The sequence below is a fragment of the Mustelus asterias genome, unplaced genomic scaffold (assembly GCF_964213995.1).
Source record: "Mustelus asterias unplaced genomic scaffold, sMusAst1.hap1.1 HAP1_SCAFFOLD_43, whole genome shotgun sequence".
Lineage (NCBI taxonomy): Eukaryota > Metazoa > Chordata > Chondrichthyes > Carcharhiniformes > Triakidae > Mustelus > Mustelus asterias.
Genome location: NW_027590120.1, coordinates 2,864,449 through 2,883,844, shown reverse-complemented (window position 1 = coordinate 2,883,844; position 19,396 = coordinate 2,864,449). Strand labels below are relative to the sequence as shown.

At 45.9% G+C, this 19,396-nt stretch overlaps 1 protein-coding gene across 1 annotated transcript in view; it reads right to left on the bottom strand.

Moving 5' to 3' along the window:
• Window positions 1-11,340: 11,340 nt before the first annotated feature.
• LOC144482887 (uncharacterized) overlaps window positions 11,341-19,396 on the bottom strand; it is a 124,207-nt gene continuing 116,151 nt past the window's right edge. The window contains exon 9 of the mRNA XM_078201723.1: window positions 11,341-12,981. Coding sequence (XP_078057849.1) covers window positions 11,341-12,981 — 1,641 coding nt within the window. The remainder of the gene's footprint in view (window positions 12,982-19,396) is intronic.

Genomic DNA, 19,396 nt, shown 5'->3' with positions numbered 1-19,396 from the left:
GGACTATCTTGACCACATTCCTGTGACTGCTCAGTTTCTGCAATCACGGACCATTAAAGCTGCTCAGCAGGGCCCCTCTTATCAGCACACAGGCAGCTGCACTGAGTAACCGACTGCTAACGGAATAGGCTGGGATGTGGTGGAGATCAGAAAGTCCTGAGTATAGTGAGTCATTGTGATGTCACAAGGTCAGTTGTTATAAGGTGTCTGGTCCACATGATGAGATGGTCCAGAGCTGTCCATGAGCTGATCACACAGCCACATGATGCCTAATAGTTAGCTTGATTGGATATGTCTGGAATCGATTCATATTGTGATTAGTTTGTAACCAGCCGGAATGGGCTGCAGTAAATGAATAAGAATGTGTGATTTTCCATGTTCAGGGGAGAGGTTGTATGGTGAGACCAGCGACTTGCTCCCCGCCCGCTGTAAAATAAAGACCATTTTGATGATTGGAACAGACCTGGGTATCGAGCAATTTGTCTTCAATCATTCTTCACTAACGCGGCCAAGTTTTATACCATAAGATATATGAGCAGAATTAGGCCATTTGGCCCATCAGGACTGTTCACCATTCAATCATGGCTGATAAGTATCTGAACCCCATTCTCCCACCTTTTCCCTGTAACCTTTGATCCCCTTACCAATCAAGAACTATCTATCTCCGTCTTAAATCCAGTCAATGACCTGGCCTCCACAGCCACCTATGGCAATGAATTCCATCGATTCACCACCCTCTGGCTGAAGAAATTCTTCCTCATCTTGGTCCTAAAGGGTTGTCCCTTTATTCTGAGGCTGTGCCCTCGGTTCCTAGTCTTTCTTACTAATGGAAACATCTTCCCCATGTCCGCTCTGTCCAGGTCTTGCAGTATTCTGTGAGTATTCATATTGTTGGTTCATTGTTTTTCAGGGGTGGGTAATGAATGTGTTTAATATATACTGACATATATTTTCTTTTAATCTATTCTGGGAGAATGTTTAAAACTTCTGGTTTATTCTACAAGCAGTGCTATTTCGCGGAAGAATGCTTCTCAGGGGACCACCAGCAGGATAATTACTCATTTCAGCCATGCAGTTGTTTATCTCAATGGACTTGTGTATGTTAAAAGGAGGTGCCCTGGGGTTTTGCTAAAAGGATTGGAATGTGGGTTTAGGAATGCTGGGTCTTGTGATGATGGGGTTAATGGGAGGAGTGAGGCGAGGTTTGGAGTTGAGCTGGAGTTCTGGTTGAAGACGCGAACTTCTGGAAGCTGTTCTGAAACTCCCTTTCTCTCTGAAAGCTCCTAGATTTTCGTCATGTATTGTAGCCAGTATTATGGTAGCATAATGGACAGTGAAGAAGGTTTCTAGGATTGCAATGGGATCTTGATCAAATGGGCCAGTGGGCTGATGAATGGCAGATGGAGTTTAATTTAGATAAATGTGAGGTGATCAAACCAGGGCAGGGCTTACTCAGTTAACGGTAGGGCATTGGGGAGAGTTATGGAACAAAGAGATCTAGAGGTACAGGTTCATAGCTCCTTGAAAGTGGAGTCACAGGTGGACAGGGTGGTGAAGAAGGTATTCGGAATGCTTGGTTTCATTGCTCAGAACATTAAGTCCAGGAGTTGGGACATCTTACTGAAGTTGTAGAAGACATTGGGTAAGACCACACTTTGAATGCTGTGTACAGTTCAGATCAACCTATTATAGATAGGATATTATTAAACTAGAAAGAGTGCAGAAAAGATTTACTAGGATGCTACCAGGACTTGGTAGTTTGAGTTATAAGGAGAGGTTGGATAGACTGGGACTTTTTTCTCTGGGGCGTAGGAGGCTGAGCGGTGATCTTATGGAAGTCTATAAAATAATGAGGGGCATGGATCAGCTAGACAGTCAACATCTTTTCCCAAAGGCAGGGGAGTCTAAAACTAGAGGGCATAGGTTTAAGGTGGGAGGGGAGATAAAAAGGGTCCAGAGGGGCAATTTTTTCACACAGAGGGTGGTGAGTGTCTGGAACAAGCTGCCAGAGGTAGTAGTAGAGGCGGGCACAATGTTGTCTTTCAAAAAACGTTGTAGACAGTTACATGTGTAAGGTGGGTATAGAGAGATATGGGCCAAACGTGGGAAATTAGGACTAGCTTGGTGGTTAAAAAAATAAGGGCGCCATGGACAGGTTGAGCCGAAGACACTGTTTCCATGCTGTAAACCTCGATGACTCTATGATCTGTGCTTGTTAACTGTATTTAAAGTGGGATTTGAACCTCTGAACGGATGTTGCTAAGTTAGAAATTAAATTGTTTCCTTTCATTTTAAGTATTGTTCAGCTGTTAATTGTTTGCGTTGTTCGTGTTGTATTTAAACTGTTGTGAATAAAGTTTATTTTAATATTAAAAAATCCCTATTTTCTCATCACTCCTGGAGCAAAGTCTCCTCTCCTCACATTTTTCCCAAAAAGATAAATGTTGGTGTCTAGTCTGGCTTCCTAATATAACTTGGAGTTCCGGCCTGGTGTCCTAACAATGGTTACAGAGTGACCAAGGCTGGGAACTAAATATTGCAGAGTATTTGACACTTTGAAAAGATAGGAAGCTTGGAAAAGGAGGTGGGGTAGCTCTGTTAATGAAGGATGATATTAGTACAGTCGTGAGAGATGTCAGCTTGAAATAGCAACACGAAGGATCAGACTGGGTACAGGTGAGAAATAGCACAGGAAAGAGGTGGAAGTGGTTCCTCAGCCTCCTAACAGTACTTACCCATTAGGACAGGGTGTACAGGACACTGATGCAGACTCCTTCAGAATACACGGCATGCAGTGGTAAACATGGCCTGAAGAGTAAGAAAACATTTTGAAATGATCAAGGCACTGACACAAACCCCATAGACAAACGGACTTTAAGACAATGAAGATGGACTGAAGCTTAAAGGAGTTTTGGATTGGGACAATTGAAGGCTCGGGAGAAATACTATTTCATAACATTTATCCACAAGATGGATCCAGGTGAATGGAGAGCTGGAGAATCTTTTATGTCCACACAATCTACTGCATTGATTAAATGTACTGACTATAACTCAGTGGATCCCTCTCTCCGGGAATCTTGTTTGTGGGGTGTTGGGAGAAAGGGAGGAATGTTGTCCGCCCACACCCTGTAGGGAGGGGGATGTAACACCACACTAAACTGTATGCTGGAAATTTCCAGTGCCCACCATGAACCCACGCAGGTGGCATCCCATGGAGAAGGGGAACACAGTGTGACCACCCAGGAGCCTCAATACCAGTGCGGTAACACCCACTGCCCAACTCCAGGTTCTGCTTCCACCCACCAGACCCCCCACCGACAATCAGACTTTTGGTAATAATCCACATCCGGCCTCCTCACAGGGAGCGGGTAGAGGGGGATTCCTAACCAGCTCATAAGATTTTCAGACAGAATAGTAATAAAGAGTTAAATAAGACCATAAGATATAGGAGCAGAAATAGGCCGTTTCCCCATCGAGTCTGCTCCACCATTCAATCATGGCTGATATGATTCTCATCCCCATTCTCCTACCTTCTCCCTGTAACCGTTGATCCCCTTATTGATCAAGAACCTATCTATCTCTGTCTTAAAGACACTCAATGACCCGACCTCCACAGCCCTATGTGGCAATGAATTCCACAGATTCACCACTCTCTGACTGAAGAAATTCCTTCTCATCTCAGTTTTAAAGGAGCGTCCCTTCACTCTGAGATTGTGCCCTCGAGTTCTAGTCTCTCCCACTCTTGGAAACATCCTCTCCACGTCCACTCTATCCAAGCCCCTCAGAATGATTCTTGAAACTAGTTGATAGCTAACAGGGGAATAGACTAGACATATGTGTATGCAGTAAGAAGATTAAACAATTACAATTTGAAAACATATGCTGATATTTTTTAATGTATTTTGAAAATGTTCTAAGTATTGCTCACATCACCCAAAAGCAAAGATGCTGCAAAGTATGATGGTATCAGCTAAAAGTTCAGAGCCAAAGGCCTGGGATCCCTTTAGTTCGCAGAATTTATATCAGAAAGTTTCTTATGAGGGAACACACATTGAAACTTTATGAAAAGAGATATTCATTGTCTGGACATAGAATAGATATGTACCTGGACACAGGAACACATGTCTGTTCACTTTGACCTCTATGATGAGCGGTTATAGTTACTTAGCAATAGGGATGAGTTCAGCCAAGATGGGTGTGAGCACCTGGCATTGAATGGCTAATGAGATATCATTATGCTGACTGGCAGAATGTGGTTGGCTGGGGTACTTGATAGAGATTTATATTGATGTGTGTATACTGAATGTAATTGATTTTAAGCTAATATAAGGCAGGAATTATTGATAAGAAAATCTATAATTGATCTGTTTTTGATTGTACATGTCAGAACCAGCTGAGAGGTTTTGCCGCTCTGGAGCTACTTAACCCTTTGATGGTCTCCGGGCAGCTGCTTGTTTGTTTGTCTTTTTAAAATAAATGTTACATCTTTATACAGAGATACCTGCCTCATGAGTTTGACATTAAGTTAAAACATAATTGGCCATCTCAAAATACCCCACAACAGAGCGGGTGAGGATAACCGATGATCCAAAGGGAAACTTACTGAGATGCTGCTTCCCAACAAGAAGTGGATGCTGAAACTGTCGGAACATCTACTGGAGTTGAGGAAAGAAACCTGTGCTGCAAAGAATGTGATAATCCTGACAGCCTTAGGGTGGAGTCAATCTTTATTTGGTGTAGATTTATTCACGGAGTGAAACATTACAGGTGTATACCTCCTAACTCCAGGCACCGTCACTAACTGTCCCTTTATAGATCCAATCAATAACCTCCATGTAGTTCACCTTAATCGATACAATTAACACCCACAGTCAGAGCATCAAGAAAGGCTCCAATCAGTGTGACTGCCCGAGTGTCCCAGCAGCTCCGATGACCAAGTGAATCCCATCCACACACAGGGTGGGTGAAAGGCCTCTCCCCAGTGTGAACTCGCCAATGGCTCAGTCGCTTGGATGATGTTCGAAACCTCCTTGTGCAGTGAGAGCAGCAGAATGGTCTCTCCCCAGTATGAATGCACTGGTGGATCTTCAGGTCGGCAGAGTTTCTGAAGCAACTCCCACAATCAGAGCATTTAAATGTTTTCTCATTGGTGGGAGTGCGCTGGTGTCTCAGCAGATTGGATAACTGAGTGAATCCCTTCCTACACTCAGAGTAGGGGAATGGCCTCTCTCCCGTGTGAATGCGCTGGTGTATCAGCAGGGTTGATGAGTCATTGACTCCCTTCCGCACTCAGAACAAGTGAACGGCCTCTCCCCAGTGTGAACTTGCTGGTATATCAGCAGAATGGAGGAATTACTGAATCTCTTCCCCCACACAGAGCAGGTGAATGGCCTCTCCCCAGTGTGAACTCGCTGGTGTCGCTGCAGAGTGGGTGAATCAATGAATCCCTTCCCACACACAGAGCAGATGGACGCCTCTTTCTCCTGTGCCTGGGTCGATGGGTTTCCAGTTCACAGGGGGCATGGAATCCTTTCCTACAATCCCCACATTTCCACCATATCTTCAGGGTATGGACGGCCTTGTGACTCTCCAGGTTTGACGATTTGGTTCCCTGGATTTAGTTCTCCAACCTTCCCCTTTAAGGGAATATACCCTGACATCGCCCGCAATAGATTTTCCTTAAAGGTGACCCATTGTTCAGCCATCAGCTTTTCTGCCAACATTTGATTCCAACTCACTCGACTCAGATCCATTCTCATCCTATCGAAGGTGAGGCTTTCCCTCGATTAATGATCTCTCTTATGGATTGTTCCTTGTCCTTTTCCATGGCCAACCTGAACCTTATGATACAATGGTCACTCTCCCCTCAATGCTCTCCCACTGATATTTGATCCACTTGGGGCCAACTCATTCCCCAGAACCAGGTCCAGCAGTGCCTGCCCTCTCATTGGAGCAGAAACACACTGCTGCAGACAATTATCTTCAACACCTTCCAGGGACTCATGTCCCTCTTGTCCCTTTGCACCATTTGGTTTTGTAATTGGTCCGTTCAAATGTTAGCCGGGCAATGATTGGGTTAAATCAGTCTCCATAGACTTTGTGATGTAAAAAAGTATAAGAAGGGATTCCCCGAGAACAGAGATTTGTCGAGGTTTTACATATTGCATTGACTGGTGCCATGGCATCTGGGGCAGAGCAGGGAGCATTTCCGTGGAGATGCTGCTTCTACCCAGACTGTAATGGTAATGCTGCTGCACTTTGATACGACTGCTCAGACATTAGCCTGTGTCAGCTCTTATTGATACTGAATAAAATCTAACCACTGTCACCAATAAGGGTTATCACTGGCAATCATTTCAGAGTTTGGGAAAAGGGGAGAAAGGGCTAATTGACTCCCTGAACCCCATTTTCTAACATCGCTGTGTCAAAAATAAAGTCTCATCTCCCCCTCTGGCTCTTTTGCCAATTACCTTAGAGGGACTCACTTTCTGTTAAAGAGCCTGCCAATGAGCCCAGTCCCGGATGTGATGAACAGCAGCAATAACAGCAGAATGCAACCCCTGTGATCACTTGTGAACTCGCTGGTGTGTCTGCAGGTGGGATGACTGAGTGAACCCGTTCCCACACAAGGTGCAGGTGAATGGCCTCTCCCCAGTATGAACTCGCTGGTGTCTCTGCAGATTGGTTAACTGAGTGAATCCCTTTCCACCGGCAGAGCAAGTGAATTGTTTCTCCCCAGTGTGAACTCGCTGGTGTACCCGCAGATAGGATGACATTCTAAATCTCTTTGAGCAGTGAGAGCAACTGAACGGTCTCTCCTCAGTGTGAATGCGCTGGTGGGACATCAGAACCTGAGAGCTTTTGAAGTCGCTCCCACATTCAGAGCATTTATAGGGTCTCTCATTGCTGTGAGTGACTCTGTGTCTGCGCATGCTGGATAACCAAGTGAATCCTTCCCCACACACAGGACAGTTGAACGGCCTCTCCCCGGAATGTACTCGCTGGTGTATCCGCAGGCTGGATAAGTCAGTGAATCCCTTCCCACACACAGGACAGGTAAATGGTCTCTCTGCAGTGTGAATTTGCTGGTGTGTCTGCAGATGACATAACTGAGTAAATCCAGTACCACAATCAGAACAGGTGAATGGTCTCTTCCCCGTGTGAATTCGTTGGTGTGTTTGCAGGTTGGATGAATCATAGGATCCCTTCCCACACACAGAGCAGGTGAACGGCCGCTCCCCAGTGTGACTGCGTCGATGAATTTCCAGCTCAGATGGGAACCTGAATCCCTTCCCACAGTCCCCACATTTCCACGGTTTCTCTATGGTTCGGGTGTCCTTGTGACTCTCCAGGTTAAACAATCAGTTAAATCTCACACAGTACACGGGTACAGTCTCTCCCCACTGTGAATGCCGCAATGTTTTTTGCAGACTGTGTCCCTGGTTAAAGCTCTTTCCAGAGTCAGTGCACTGGAACACTCTCACTCGGGTGTGTGCGTGAGACTTGGTAAATTCTCAGTCACGCTGATGTTTAAAATCTCCAGAAGCAAAAAGAACAGAGAAATATTTCTCCTTCTAGGTACAAAGGCTGATGATGTTCAGGACATGATGAATTGAATGACTCTGTCAGATATTGATGTGACATTTGCTTTGAGATTACTGTCTGTAAATCCTCACCTTCTGATATTCTGTAAAAGGAATTTATTAAATTCATCACTGTCAGTACAGGTTAGAAATTCAGAACAGACAGTTCTAGTTTCTATGGAACATTCTTTCCTCCCTCATTCTCCAAAAGCTGTGAATCTCCATCCCACACACTCTCCCTCCATTCTCACTCCGCTGTATCTAATATTCACCCTCCCAATTCTCCTGAAGGTGCTGATTGAGGCTGATTGACAAATCCATGCTCACTGCTTCCTGTCTTGGACACAGAGAGCTGAAAATCTCCACGCAGGCGGCCAGACAGATATTTGTCTATATGACTGGAGTAAAAATGTGTGGAATGTACAGACTGGATTCACTTCATTCCCTTCAGTTGCTGCAAGTCCCCAATTTTCCCCAGAATGAGAAAATAAATTGAAAGGGGGAGAAAAGAAAGTGTTTTACTCACAGATATTAGGGAGAGCGGGAAAATTTTGTCTGACTGCATCTCCATGTTCATTCACAAAACGCCCGCACTCTGATTGACTGGAGGACCAGAGTCCTTCCGGTCCTCCAACTCTTTCCATTGGTCAACACTTCAGCATGACCGTCATGGGGTGGGGGGGGTGGGTGAGATCTCTTTGCACATGCGCAGCCTCCCCTCTCCTCTGGACATGCGCAGCCCAATGTGGCCCGCCCGCGTGGTGGATAGAGCGGTTTCTCCATCGTGGGCGATTGTGGGAGCTGCGGCCGCCATTACTCATGCGGATCCCAGTCTCTAAACTCCCGGGACTGTGATGGAAAGTGGGAGTGGGGGGCGCAGTGACCCCACCCTGACACAAAGTACATGTGGGGAGTCACTGGATTGGATTGGGATGTCCCCTTTACAAAACAGTTTGTTAACTTCAGGTGGAAAGATTTAGACACTTGGGTGACATTGGGGAAGGCAGCAGGTGAGTGTGAAACTGATCCCGAGAGTCAGCACCTTCAGGGGAGGAGAACTGGGGAAAAAGGTGAAGGATAGTGTTACAATCAATTGTATCAATAGGCCTGCATGAGTTTCCTCCACGTGCTCCAGTTTCCTCCCACAGTCTGAAAGACATGCTGATTAGGTGCATTGACCCGAACAGGCGCCGGATGGTGGCAATTAGGGGAATTTCACAGTAACTTCATTGCAGTGTTAATGTAAGCCTTACTTGTGACTTATAAATAAACTTTACTTTAGGAAGGAGGAAGTCTGTGGGGACAGAGATTTATAGTTTGAGATGAAGAAGGATTTTGTGTGACATGTATTTACCCCATTAATTCCCCCAACCCATACACTAAGAGGCAATTTGCCATGGCCAATCCACCTAACCTGCACATCTTTGGAGTGTGGGATGAAATTGGAGCACTCTGAGCAAACCCATGCAGACACAGGGAGAACGTGCAAACTCCACACAGAGAGCTGTGGCACGGTGGTTAGCAATGCTACCTCAGAGTGCCAGGGATCCGGTTCAATTCCAGTCTTGGGTGACTGTGTGGAGTTTGCACGTTCTCTCTGTAGCTGCATGGGTTTCCTCTGGGTGCTCAGGTTTCCTCCCACAGTCCGAAAGACATGCTGCTTAGCTGCATTGGCCGTGCTAAATTCTCCTTCAGTGCACCTAAACAGGTGCCAAGTGTGACGACTAGGGGATTTTCACAGTAACTTCATTGCAGTGTTAATGTAAGCTTCCTTGTAATACCTGAGGCCAGGATTGAACTCAGGTCCCTGGTGCTGCTGATCACTGTGCCACCCTGCTGCCTGTGTTTTGAGAAATCATGTTAAAATCTGGAACTCAAATGGGGATATGGATTGGTGTTAAGTGGGAAGGTCTGGATCACTGCATTACTCCAGAGAGCCTAGGAATCAGATTTACAGAATGGATTCCTGTAATAGCAGCAATCCCATTGCTATATGTTGGTCAGACTGAGGGAAGTTTTTAAACTGGACACCATAGGTGTGTTAAAGGATAACGTACTCATGGAATTTATGAACTATCTGAAATAATATTGAGAGCAAAGAAATCAATCTGGAAAATTGTAGTCACTTCAAGTTGTTCCAGGAGAAGTGGGATTAGGTTGTGTAGATGTCAGGTTTTACACAGCACACAGTCAGCCTGTGGTTTCACCCTGGATGAAGAATCTCTGAATTGTACCATTCAAATCACTCAATGGGTTTATCAGGGGCCAGAATGTCTGCTCAGAAAGAGGAATGTTGGTGTGAAACCAATGAGAAGTAACACACACACTCACAGACACCCTCACACACAGAGAGACTCTCAGATGCCTCAAAATATCTCCTGTTACCTTACTGTTCTTAGTTTTTTTGAAATAAATCCTGAATGAATTATAAAATCACACACAAATACTTGTTGAGCTTCCCCTGAAAGACATCTATACTGTTCATTTCACTCCCTGTGGTCATGATTTCCATATTCTCACCACTCTTTGGGTGGAGAAATTTATCTTGGATTTCCTATTGGGTTTCTTGGCGACTGTCTTGTATTGATGGTCTCCAGTTTTGCTCTTCTGCACAAGAGGAAACATTATTTCAAAACCTTTTATAATTTTGAAGCCCTCTATTAGGTTACTCCTCAGCCTTAATTTTTCAAGAAAGCGTGAGCGTGTCAATCCTTTCCTGATAGATAACCAAACACACAGTTTAAAAATCATTTATGGGATGTGGACATCGCGAGCTTGGCCAGCATTTATTGCTAACCTCAGATTGACCTTGAGAAGGTGATGGTGAGCTGTTTTCTACATTTCTGGTATCATCATTAAAAATCATCTCTGTACCTTTCTCCAGTGCCGAGATATCTTTTTTATAACACGGTGACCAGAATGGCATGCAGTGGTCGGTAAGATTCTTGATCAGGGAGTCACAGGTTATCCAAAAGTGGTTTGAGCTTATCCATGGTTTTAAATTAGAATATTAAGAAGCAACAATTTAGAAATGATGCATTGTAAACAGGGGGGATAAAAACAGAAGACCCATGGCAGGTGACTAACTGGGGTCTCAGCACTGATCCTGCATTACCCCAATAATCACTGCCTGCCAGTTGGAAAAAGACCTGTTTAATCTTACTCTACTGTCTGCCAACAAGTTTTCAATCTCAATACATTCACCCCAATCCCATGTGCTTCAATTTTTATGAAGAAGTTGCTGTGTTGGTGGACGAGGGGAATCGGGTTCACATTTTCTATCTCAGGGCATAATCATCAACAACTTGTATTTACACAGAGTGTTGTGGGGCTGGAGGAGGTTACTGAGATACTGAGGAACTTTTTAAAAATTCATTTTTACTGGATATAAGCGTCACTGGCTGGGCCAGCATTTCTTGCACATCTCTAACTGCCTCCATTTTAGAAGGCATTTGAGAGTCAACCACATTGCTGTGGGTCTGGAGTCACATGTAGGCCAGACCAAGTAAGGACGACATTACTGAACCAGATTGGTTTTGACGACGATCAACAATGGTTAAGGTTTGTCATTAGACTTTTAATTCGAGATTTTAATTGAATTCAAATTTCACCATTGCCTGTGGTGGGATTCGAACCTGGGTCCCCAGAGCCTTACCCTGAGTCCAGTGATAATTCCACTGTGCCACTGCCTCAACTATTGATCCAATTGTTACTGTTTATCTCAGGGCGCAGAAACAACAGAATCCAACTTTGCCGGTCACACATGAAGTCGTCTATGTTTCAGCAGGCTGTAATACTGAGTAAATCCCTTCCCACACATGGAGCAGTTGAACGGTTTTGCCCCAGTGTGAACTCGCTGGTGTCTCTGCAGGCGGGATGGATCAGTGAATCCCTTCCCACACTGAGAGCAGGTGAACGGTTCTGTCGCAGTGTGAACTCGCTGGTGTCTCTGCAGGCTGGATACCTGAGTGTATCCCTTCCCACACACAGAGCAGGTGAACGGTCTCTCCCCAGTGTGAACTCGCTGGTGTGTCTGCAGGCGGGATGGATCAGTGAATCCCTTCCCACACTGAGAGCAGTTGAACGGCCTGTCCCCTGTGTGAATGTATTGGTGTCTCAGCAGGCCAGACGACCGAGTGAATCTCTTGCCACAAATGGAGCAGGAGAACGGCTTCTCCCCTGTGTGAGTGCGGCCGTGTGTCCGGAGGCTGGATGACTCGGTGAAAGCCTTCCCACACTCGGAGCAGATGAACGCCCTCTCCCCGGTGTGAACAGGCCGATGTTTCAGCAGGTGTTGTAAAGAAGCAAATGCTTTCCCGCACACAGGGCAAACGTAAGGCCTCTCCCCTGTGTGAACACGCTCGTGTATCACAAGATGGGATGAACAATGAAACATCTTCCCACACACGGAGCAGAGGAATGGCCTCTCCCCAGTGTGAACTCGCCGGTGCCTCAGAAGATAGTGAGACTGAGTGAATTCCTTCCCACACACAGAGCAGGTGAACGGCCTCTCCCCTGTGTGAACACGCTCGTGCATCACAAGCTGGGATGAACAAGGAAACATCTTCCCACACACGGAGCAGAGGAATGGCCTCTCCCCACTGTGAACTCGCCGGTGCCTCAGAAGATAGTAAGACCGAGTGAATTCCTTCCCACACACCGAGCAGGTGAACAGCTTCTCCCCAGTGTGAACTTGCTGGTGTGTCAGCTGGTCAGTTGATTGAACTTCTTCCTTTCTACACATTAAGGAGGTGAATGGTTTCCCTCCAGTGTGAATACTCTTGTGTGTCAAAAGGTGTGAAAATCGAGTGAATCTCTTCCCACACAGGGAGCAGAGGAAAGGCCTCTCCCCAGTGTGAACTCGCTTGTGTGTCAGAAGATGAGATGAATGAGCGAATCTCTTCCCACAAACAGAACAGGGGTACGGCCTCTCCCCAGTGTGAGTGCCCTGGTGTCTCAGCAGACTAATCCTTCTTTTGAAGGTCTTCTCACATTTAAAGCATTTAAAATGTCTCTTCTGAGAATGAACCAGTTGGTGAACGGTGCAGTGGGAGGACTGAGTGAATCTCTTCCCACACTGGGAGCAGCTGAATGGCCTGTCCTTGGTGTGAACTTGTTGGTGCTCAGTGAGATGCACTGAGTCGCTGAACGACTCCCCACAGTGGGAGCAGCTGAACGGTCTCTCGTGTGTGTGAAGGAGCTGGTGCTCTGCAAGGCGGGAGGACTGGCTGAACCTCTTCCCGCAGTGGGAGCAGCTGAACGGTCTCTCGTCAATGTGAAGGAGCTGGTGTTGGGCCTGTTCCTCAGGCGTCTCAACGCTGTCCCCAGAGTCAGAGCTTTGAAGAGGCTTCTGAATAATGTGATCGAGTTGGTGAGCCAGCAGGTTGGACGAACACATGAATTCCTTCCCACACACGGAGCAGGTGAATGAACTCTCACTGTTGCGAGCTCGCTGTCGTGTCAGCATGTTTTCCAGCTGTTTCAATCCCTTCCCACAGGAGGAGCAAGGAAACAGATTCTCACCAGTTTCAAACTGAGATGGTCAATTAAATCCCTTCAGATGCACAAATTTTCAGATCCCGATGAACCGATTGACTCTGTCTGACGTGAGATTCGATCATCCAGACTGCAGATCCTTCTCTTCAATTTCCTGCAAAATAAGTTTACAAAGAATTACATGGATGGCAGAGTGGTTAGTACTCCTGCCTCACAGCACCAGGGACCTGGGTTCGATTTGTAGCCTTGGTTACCTGTCTGTATGGAGTTTGCACATTCTCCTCATGTCTGTGTGGGTTTCCTCCGGGTGCTCCGGTTCCCTCCCACTCTCCAAAGATGTTCAGGTTAGGTGGTTGCCCCTTTCTGTCCCAAGATATGTAGGTTAGGGAGATTAGCGGGGTAAATATGTGGGGTTACGGGAATAGCCTGGGTGGGGTGGTCTGAAAGGCCTCGTTCTGCACTGTAGAGATTCTATGAATACATGAGATACACAAAACACAAACAGGCCAGTCTAATTTTTAAATTCATTTTTAACGGGGTGTGGGCGTCACCAACTGGGACAGCATTTATTGCCCATCCCCAACTGCCCTCCATTTCACAGGGCATTTGAGAGTCAACCACATTGCTGTGGGTTACATGTAGGCCAGACCAGTTAAGGACAGCAGATTTCCATCCTTAAAGGACCTCAGTGAACCAGATGGGTTTTTACGACAATCAACAATGGTTTCATGGTCAATATCAGACTTCTAATTGAATTTAAATTTCACCATCTGCTGTGGTGGGATTCGAACCTAGGTCCCCAGAACATTATCCTGGGTCTCTGGGTTGCTAGTCCAGTGATAGTTCCACTGTGTCACTGCCTCCGCCGCCACCCTCCCACCCCTGCCCTGATCTGTACTGGAATTTCTACTCCACACAAATCTCCTCTCATTCTGCGGCACGGTAGCACAGTGGTTAACACTGCTGCTTCACAGCTCCAGGGACCCGGGTTCGATTCCCGGCTTGGGTCACTGTCTGTGTGGAGTTTGCACATTCTCCTCGTGTCTGCGTGGGTTTCCTCCGGGTGCTCCGGTTTCCTCCCACAGTCCAAAGATGTGCGGGTTAGGTTGATTGGCCATGCTAAAATTGCCCTTAGTGTCCTGGGATGCGTCGGTTAGAGGGATTAGTGGGTAAATATGTAGGGATATGGGGGTAGAGCCTGGGTGGAATTGTGGTCGCGGCCGAATGGCCTCCTTCTGCACTGAAGGGTTTCTATGATTCTATGATTCTGCTCACCACAACTCAGCTTTTCAGCTCAACTTTTTAATCCTTTTTCTCTCATGTTCTCATCTGGTTTCCTTTTTAAAGCATCTAAAGTATTTGTCTCAACCACTTCCAGTCGCAGTGAGTTCCATATTCTAACAACTGTCTGAAGAAATAAATATCTCCTCCTGTTTGATTTATTCGTCTCTGTTGTCTGTTCATGGTTCCCAGTATTGGAAACACCAACAAGTGGAAACATTCCATTCACATCGACCTACTTATCCCATTCAGAAAGCCTCTATCAGAAGAGACAACATTTTACTCTTGGTTTGAGCTTGTTGTGTATAAATCTTAGAATCTTAGAAACCCTACAGCACAGAAAGAGACCATTCGGCCCATCGAGTCTGCACCGACCATAATCCCACCTAGGCTCTACCCCCATATCCCTACATATTTACCCACTAATCCCTCTAACCTACGCATCCCAGGACACTAAGGGCAATTTTAGCATGGCCAATCAACCTAACCCGCACATCTTTGGACTGTGGGAGGAAACCGGAGCACCCGGAGGAAACCCACGCAGACACGAGGAGAATGTGCAAACTCCACACAGACAGTGACCCAAGCCGGGAATCGAATCCAGGTCCCTGGAGCTGTGAAGCAGCAGTGTGAACCACTGTGCTACCGTGCCGCCCTTCTAACTCCCTTTCTAACTCCCTGTTTAAAAAGTGTCCAAAATGCATCACGATAGAAAATCGCAAGATTGTCTCAGGTACAAGTAATTCAGAAAGCTATTATTTATTATGAGGGGAATTGAGTAAAAGCAAGGAAGTTATGTTTCAGTTGCACAGGGCATTGGTTAGACATATCTGGAGCAGTGTGTACATTATTGGTTTCCTTATTTAAGGAAAAATATGAGTGCATATTATTCCTTAACTGCTTTATGAGAAGCAGTTCATAGAAGGTTTAGTAGACTAATACCTGGAATAGGTGGATTGTCTGATGAGGAGCAGTGAGACAGTCTCTGCTTGAGTTTCGCTTCTGCTCGACTTCAAAAGAGTAAGAGGCAACTTAATTTAAAACTTCAAGATTCTGAAAACTCTTGACAGGATGGATATGGAGAGAAGGGTAAAAGCAAATTACTGCGGATGCTGGAATCTGAAACCAAAAGAGAAAATGCTGGAAAATCTCAGCAGATCTGGCAGCATCTGTGAGGAGAGAAAAGAGCTGAAGCTTCGAGTCCAGATGACCTTTTGTCAAAGCTTAGAAAAGGCATAGAAAGTGGGAGATATTTACACTGTGAGGGAAGGAAAGATGGGTCCAAGCCACAGGAACCAGGGGAAAAGATGCTAATGGCAATCCATAGAGAGAATAAAAAGTGTGAATGGCCAAACAGCAGAGAAGCTGAAGAAGTTAAGACCATAAGACATAGGAGCGGAAGTAAGGCCATTCGGCCCATCGAGTCCACTCCACCATTCAATCATGGTTGATTTCAACTCCATTTACCCGCTCTCTCCCCATAGCCCTTAATTCCTCGAGAAATCAAGAATTTATCAATTTCTGTCTTGAAGACGCTTAACATCTCGGCCTCCACAGCCCTCTGTGGCAATGAATTCCACAGACCTACCACTCTCTGGCTGAAGAAATTTCTCCTCAGCTCTGTTCTAAAGTGACTCCCTTTTATTCTAAGGCTGTGCCCCCGCGTCCTAGTCTCCCCTGCTAATGGAAACAACTTCCCTACGTCCATCCTATCTAAGCTGTTCATTATCTTGTAAGTTTCTATTAGATCTCCCCTCAACCTCCTAAACTCCAATGAATACAATCCCACGATCCTCAGACGTTCATCGTATGTCAGGCCTACCATTCCCGGGATCATCCGTGTGAATCTCCGCTGGACCCGCTCCAGTGCCAGTATGTCCTTCCTGAGGTGTGGGGCCCAAAATTGCTCACAGTACTCCAGATGGGGCCTAACCAGTGCTTTATAAAGCCTCAGAAGTACATCCCTGCTTTTGTATTCCAAGCCTCTTGAGATAAATGACAACATTACATTTGCTTTCTTAATTACGGACTCAACCTGCAAGTTTACCTTTAGAGAATCCTGGACTAGGACTCCCAAGTCCCTTTGCACTTTAGCATTATGAATTTTGTCACCGTTTAGAAAATAGTCCATGCCTCTATTCTTTTTTCCAAAGTGCAAGACCTCGCACTTGCCCATGTTGAATTTCATCAGTTGTGATGGATGAAGATGTGGGGGAGGGGGGGGGTGGATTGGAGGGAGGTAAAATTGAGAAAAAGGGGGAAAGGGGAAGCAAAGGGGGAGAAAAGGTGCTGCCTGACCTGCTGAGACTTTCCAGCATTTTCTCTTTTGGATCTGGAGAGGATGTTTACTCTCAGAGGAGAATCTCGGGGGTCGCTGTTTTTAAAAACAGCATTGCCCATTGAAAACAGAGACGAGATGTTTTTCTCTCAGAGGGTCATGAATCCTGCCAGTGGCCAGGGACAGCAGGGTGTGACTGCAAGTCAGGCAGGTAAAGGGAACCAGCAGTCAGGAACTCAGGAGCCTCAGCCCTTGACCCTGTCCAACAGGTACGAGGCACTTGCTCCCTGTGTGGATGGCAAACAGGGCTGCAGGAAGGATGAGTCAGCTGACCAAGGCACCATGGTTCAGCAGGCCATTCAAGGGGAGGAAGTAAATAGGCAAGTTGTAGTTGTAGGGGATTCTATTATCAGGGGGATAGATAGGATCCTTTGTGAGCAGGATAGAGTGTCCCGCATGGTATGTTGCCTGCCCAGTGCTAGGGTGCGGGACATCTCTGACCGGCTTGAAAGGATACTGGAGAGGGAGGGGGAGGATCCAGTTGTTGTGGTCCATGTTGGTACCAACAACATAGGCAAGTCTAGGAAAGAGGACCTGTTTAGAGATTATAAAGAGCTAGGATTCAAATTAAAAAACAGGTCCTCAAGGGTCATAATCTCCAGATTACTGCCCGAGCCACGTGCAAATTGGCATAGGGAGGCAAGAATAAGGGAAGTTAACACGTGGCTGAAAGAGTGGTGTGGGAAAGAAGGGTTCTTTTTCATGGGACACTGGCATCAGTTTTGGGGCAGGGGGGACCTATACCGTTGGGATGGTCTCCACCTGGACCGAGCTGGGATCAGTGTTCTGGCGAAGAGAGTAAATGGGGTGGTCAATAGGACTTTAAACTAGAGATTGGGGGGGAAGGGAAAGTCAGGGAACCAAGAGGTGAAGGAATCAGTGGGAAGCGTAGCTGCTTAGGATTACAAAAAATCACGAAAAGACAGCACTCAGGAGAGGTTACGATAGTCCCCATCTCACAAAATATGACACAGTGTCTGGAAAGGCTCAGTAGACCAAGGTCCACCACACTACGAAAACAAAAAGGGACGGTCAATAGGGAATTAAAGGTGCTATATTTAAATGCCCGCAGTGTCCGGAACAAGATAGATGAGCTTGTGGCCCAGATTGTGACTGGCAGGTATGATGTGGTAGGCATCACAGAGACGTGGTTGCAGGGGGTTCAGGACTGGCAGTTAAACATCCAGGGATTCACAACCTATCGAAAAGACAGAGGGGTGGGTAGAGGGGGCGGGGTTGCCTTGTTAATTAGAAATGAAATTAAATCAATAGCACTAAACGACATAGGGTCAGACGATGTGGAGTCTGTGTGGGTAGAGTTGAGGAACCACAAAGGCAAAAAAACCATAATGGGAGTTATGTACAGGCCTCCTGACAGTGGTCAGGACCAGGGGCACAAAATGCACCACGAAATAGAAAGGGCATGTCAGAAAGGCAAGGTCACAGTGATCATGGGGGATTTCAATATGCAGGTGGACTGGGTAAATAATGTTGCCAGTGGACCCAAAGAAAGGGAATTCATTGAATGTTTACAGGATGGCTTTTTGGAACAGCTTGTGATGGAGCCCACGAGGGAACAGGCTATTCTGGACTTAGTGTTATGTAATGAGCCAGACGTGATAAAAGATCTTAAAGTAAGGGAACACTTAGGAAGCAGTGATCATAATATGGTAGAATTCAGTCTGCAATTTGAAAGAAGGAAGGCAGAATCAGATGTGAAGGTTCTACAGTTAAATAAAGGTAATTACAGGCGCATGAGGGAGGAACTGACAAAAATCGACTGGAAGCAGAGCCTAATGGGAAAGACAGTAGAACAGCAATGGCAGGAGTTTCTGGGAGTAATTGAGGACACAGTGCAGAGGTTCATCCCAAACAAAAGAAAGGTTATCAGAGGGGGGATTAGGCAGCCATGGCTGACAAAGGAAGTCAGGGAATGCATCAAGGCAAAAGAGAGAGCCTATAATGTGGCAAAGAGTAGTGGGAAGTCAGAAGATTGGGAAGGCTATAAAAACAAACAGAGGATAACAAAGAGAGAAATAAGGAAGGAGAGGATCAAATATGAAGGTAGGCTAGCCAGTAACATTAGGAATGATAGTAAAAGTTTCTTTAAATACATTAAAAACAAACGGGAGGCAAAAGTAGACATTGGGCCGCTCCAAAATGACGCTGGTAATCTAGTGATGGGAGACAAGGAAATAGCTGAGGAACTTAATAAGTACTTTGCGTCAGTCTTCACAGTAGAAGACATGAGTAATATCCCAACAATTCAGGAAAGTCAGGGGGCAGAGTTGAATATGGTTGCCATCACAAAGGAGAAAGTGCTAGAGAAACTAAAAGGTCTGAAAATTGATAAATCTCCGGGCCCAGATGGGCTACATCCTAGAGTTCTAAAGGAGATAGCTGAAGAAATAGTGGAGGCGTTAGTTATGATCTTTCAAAAGTCACTGGAGTCAGGGAAAGTCCCAGAGGATTGGAAAATCGCTGTTGTAACCCCACTGTTCAAGAAGGGAACAAGAAAAAAGATGGAAAATTATAGGCCAATTAGCCTAACCTCAGTTGTTGGCAAAATTCTAGAATCCATCGTTAAGGATGAGATTTCTAAATTCTTGGAAGTGCAGGGTCGGATTAAGACAAGTCAGCATGGATTTAGTAAGGGGAGGTCGTGCCTGACAAATCTGTTAGAGTTCTTTGAAGAGAT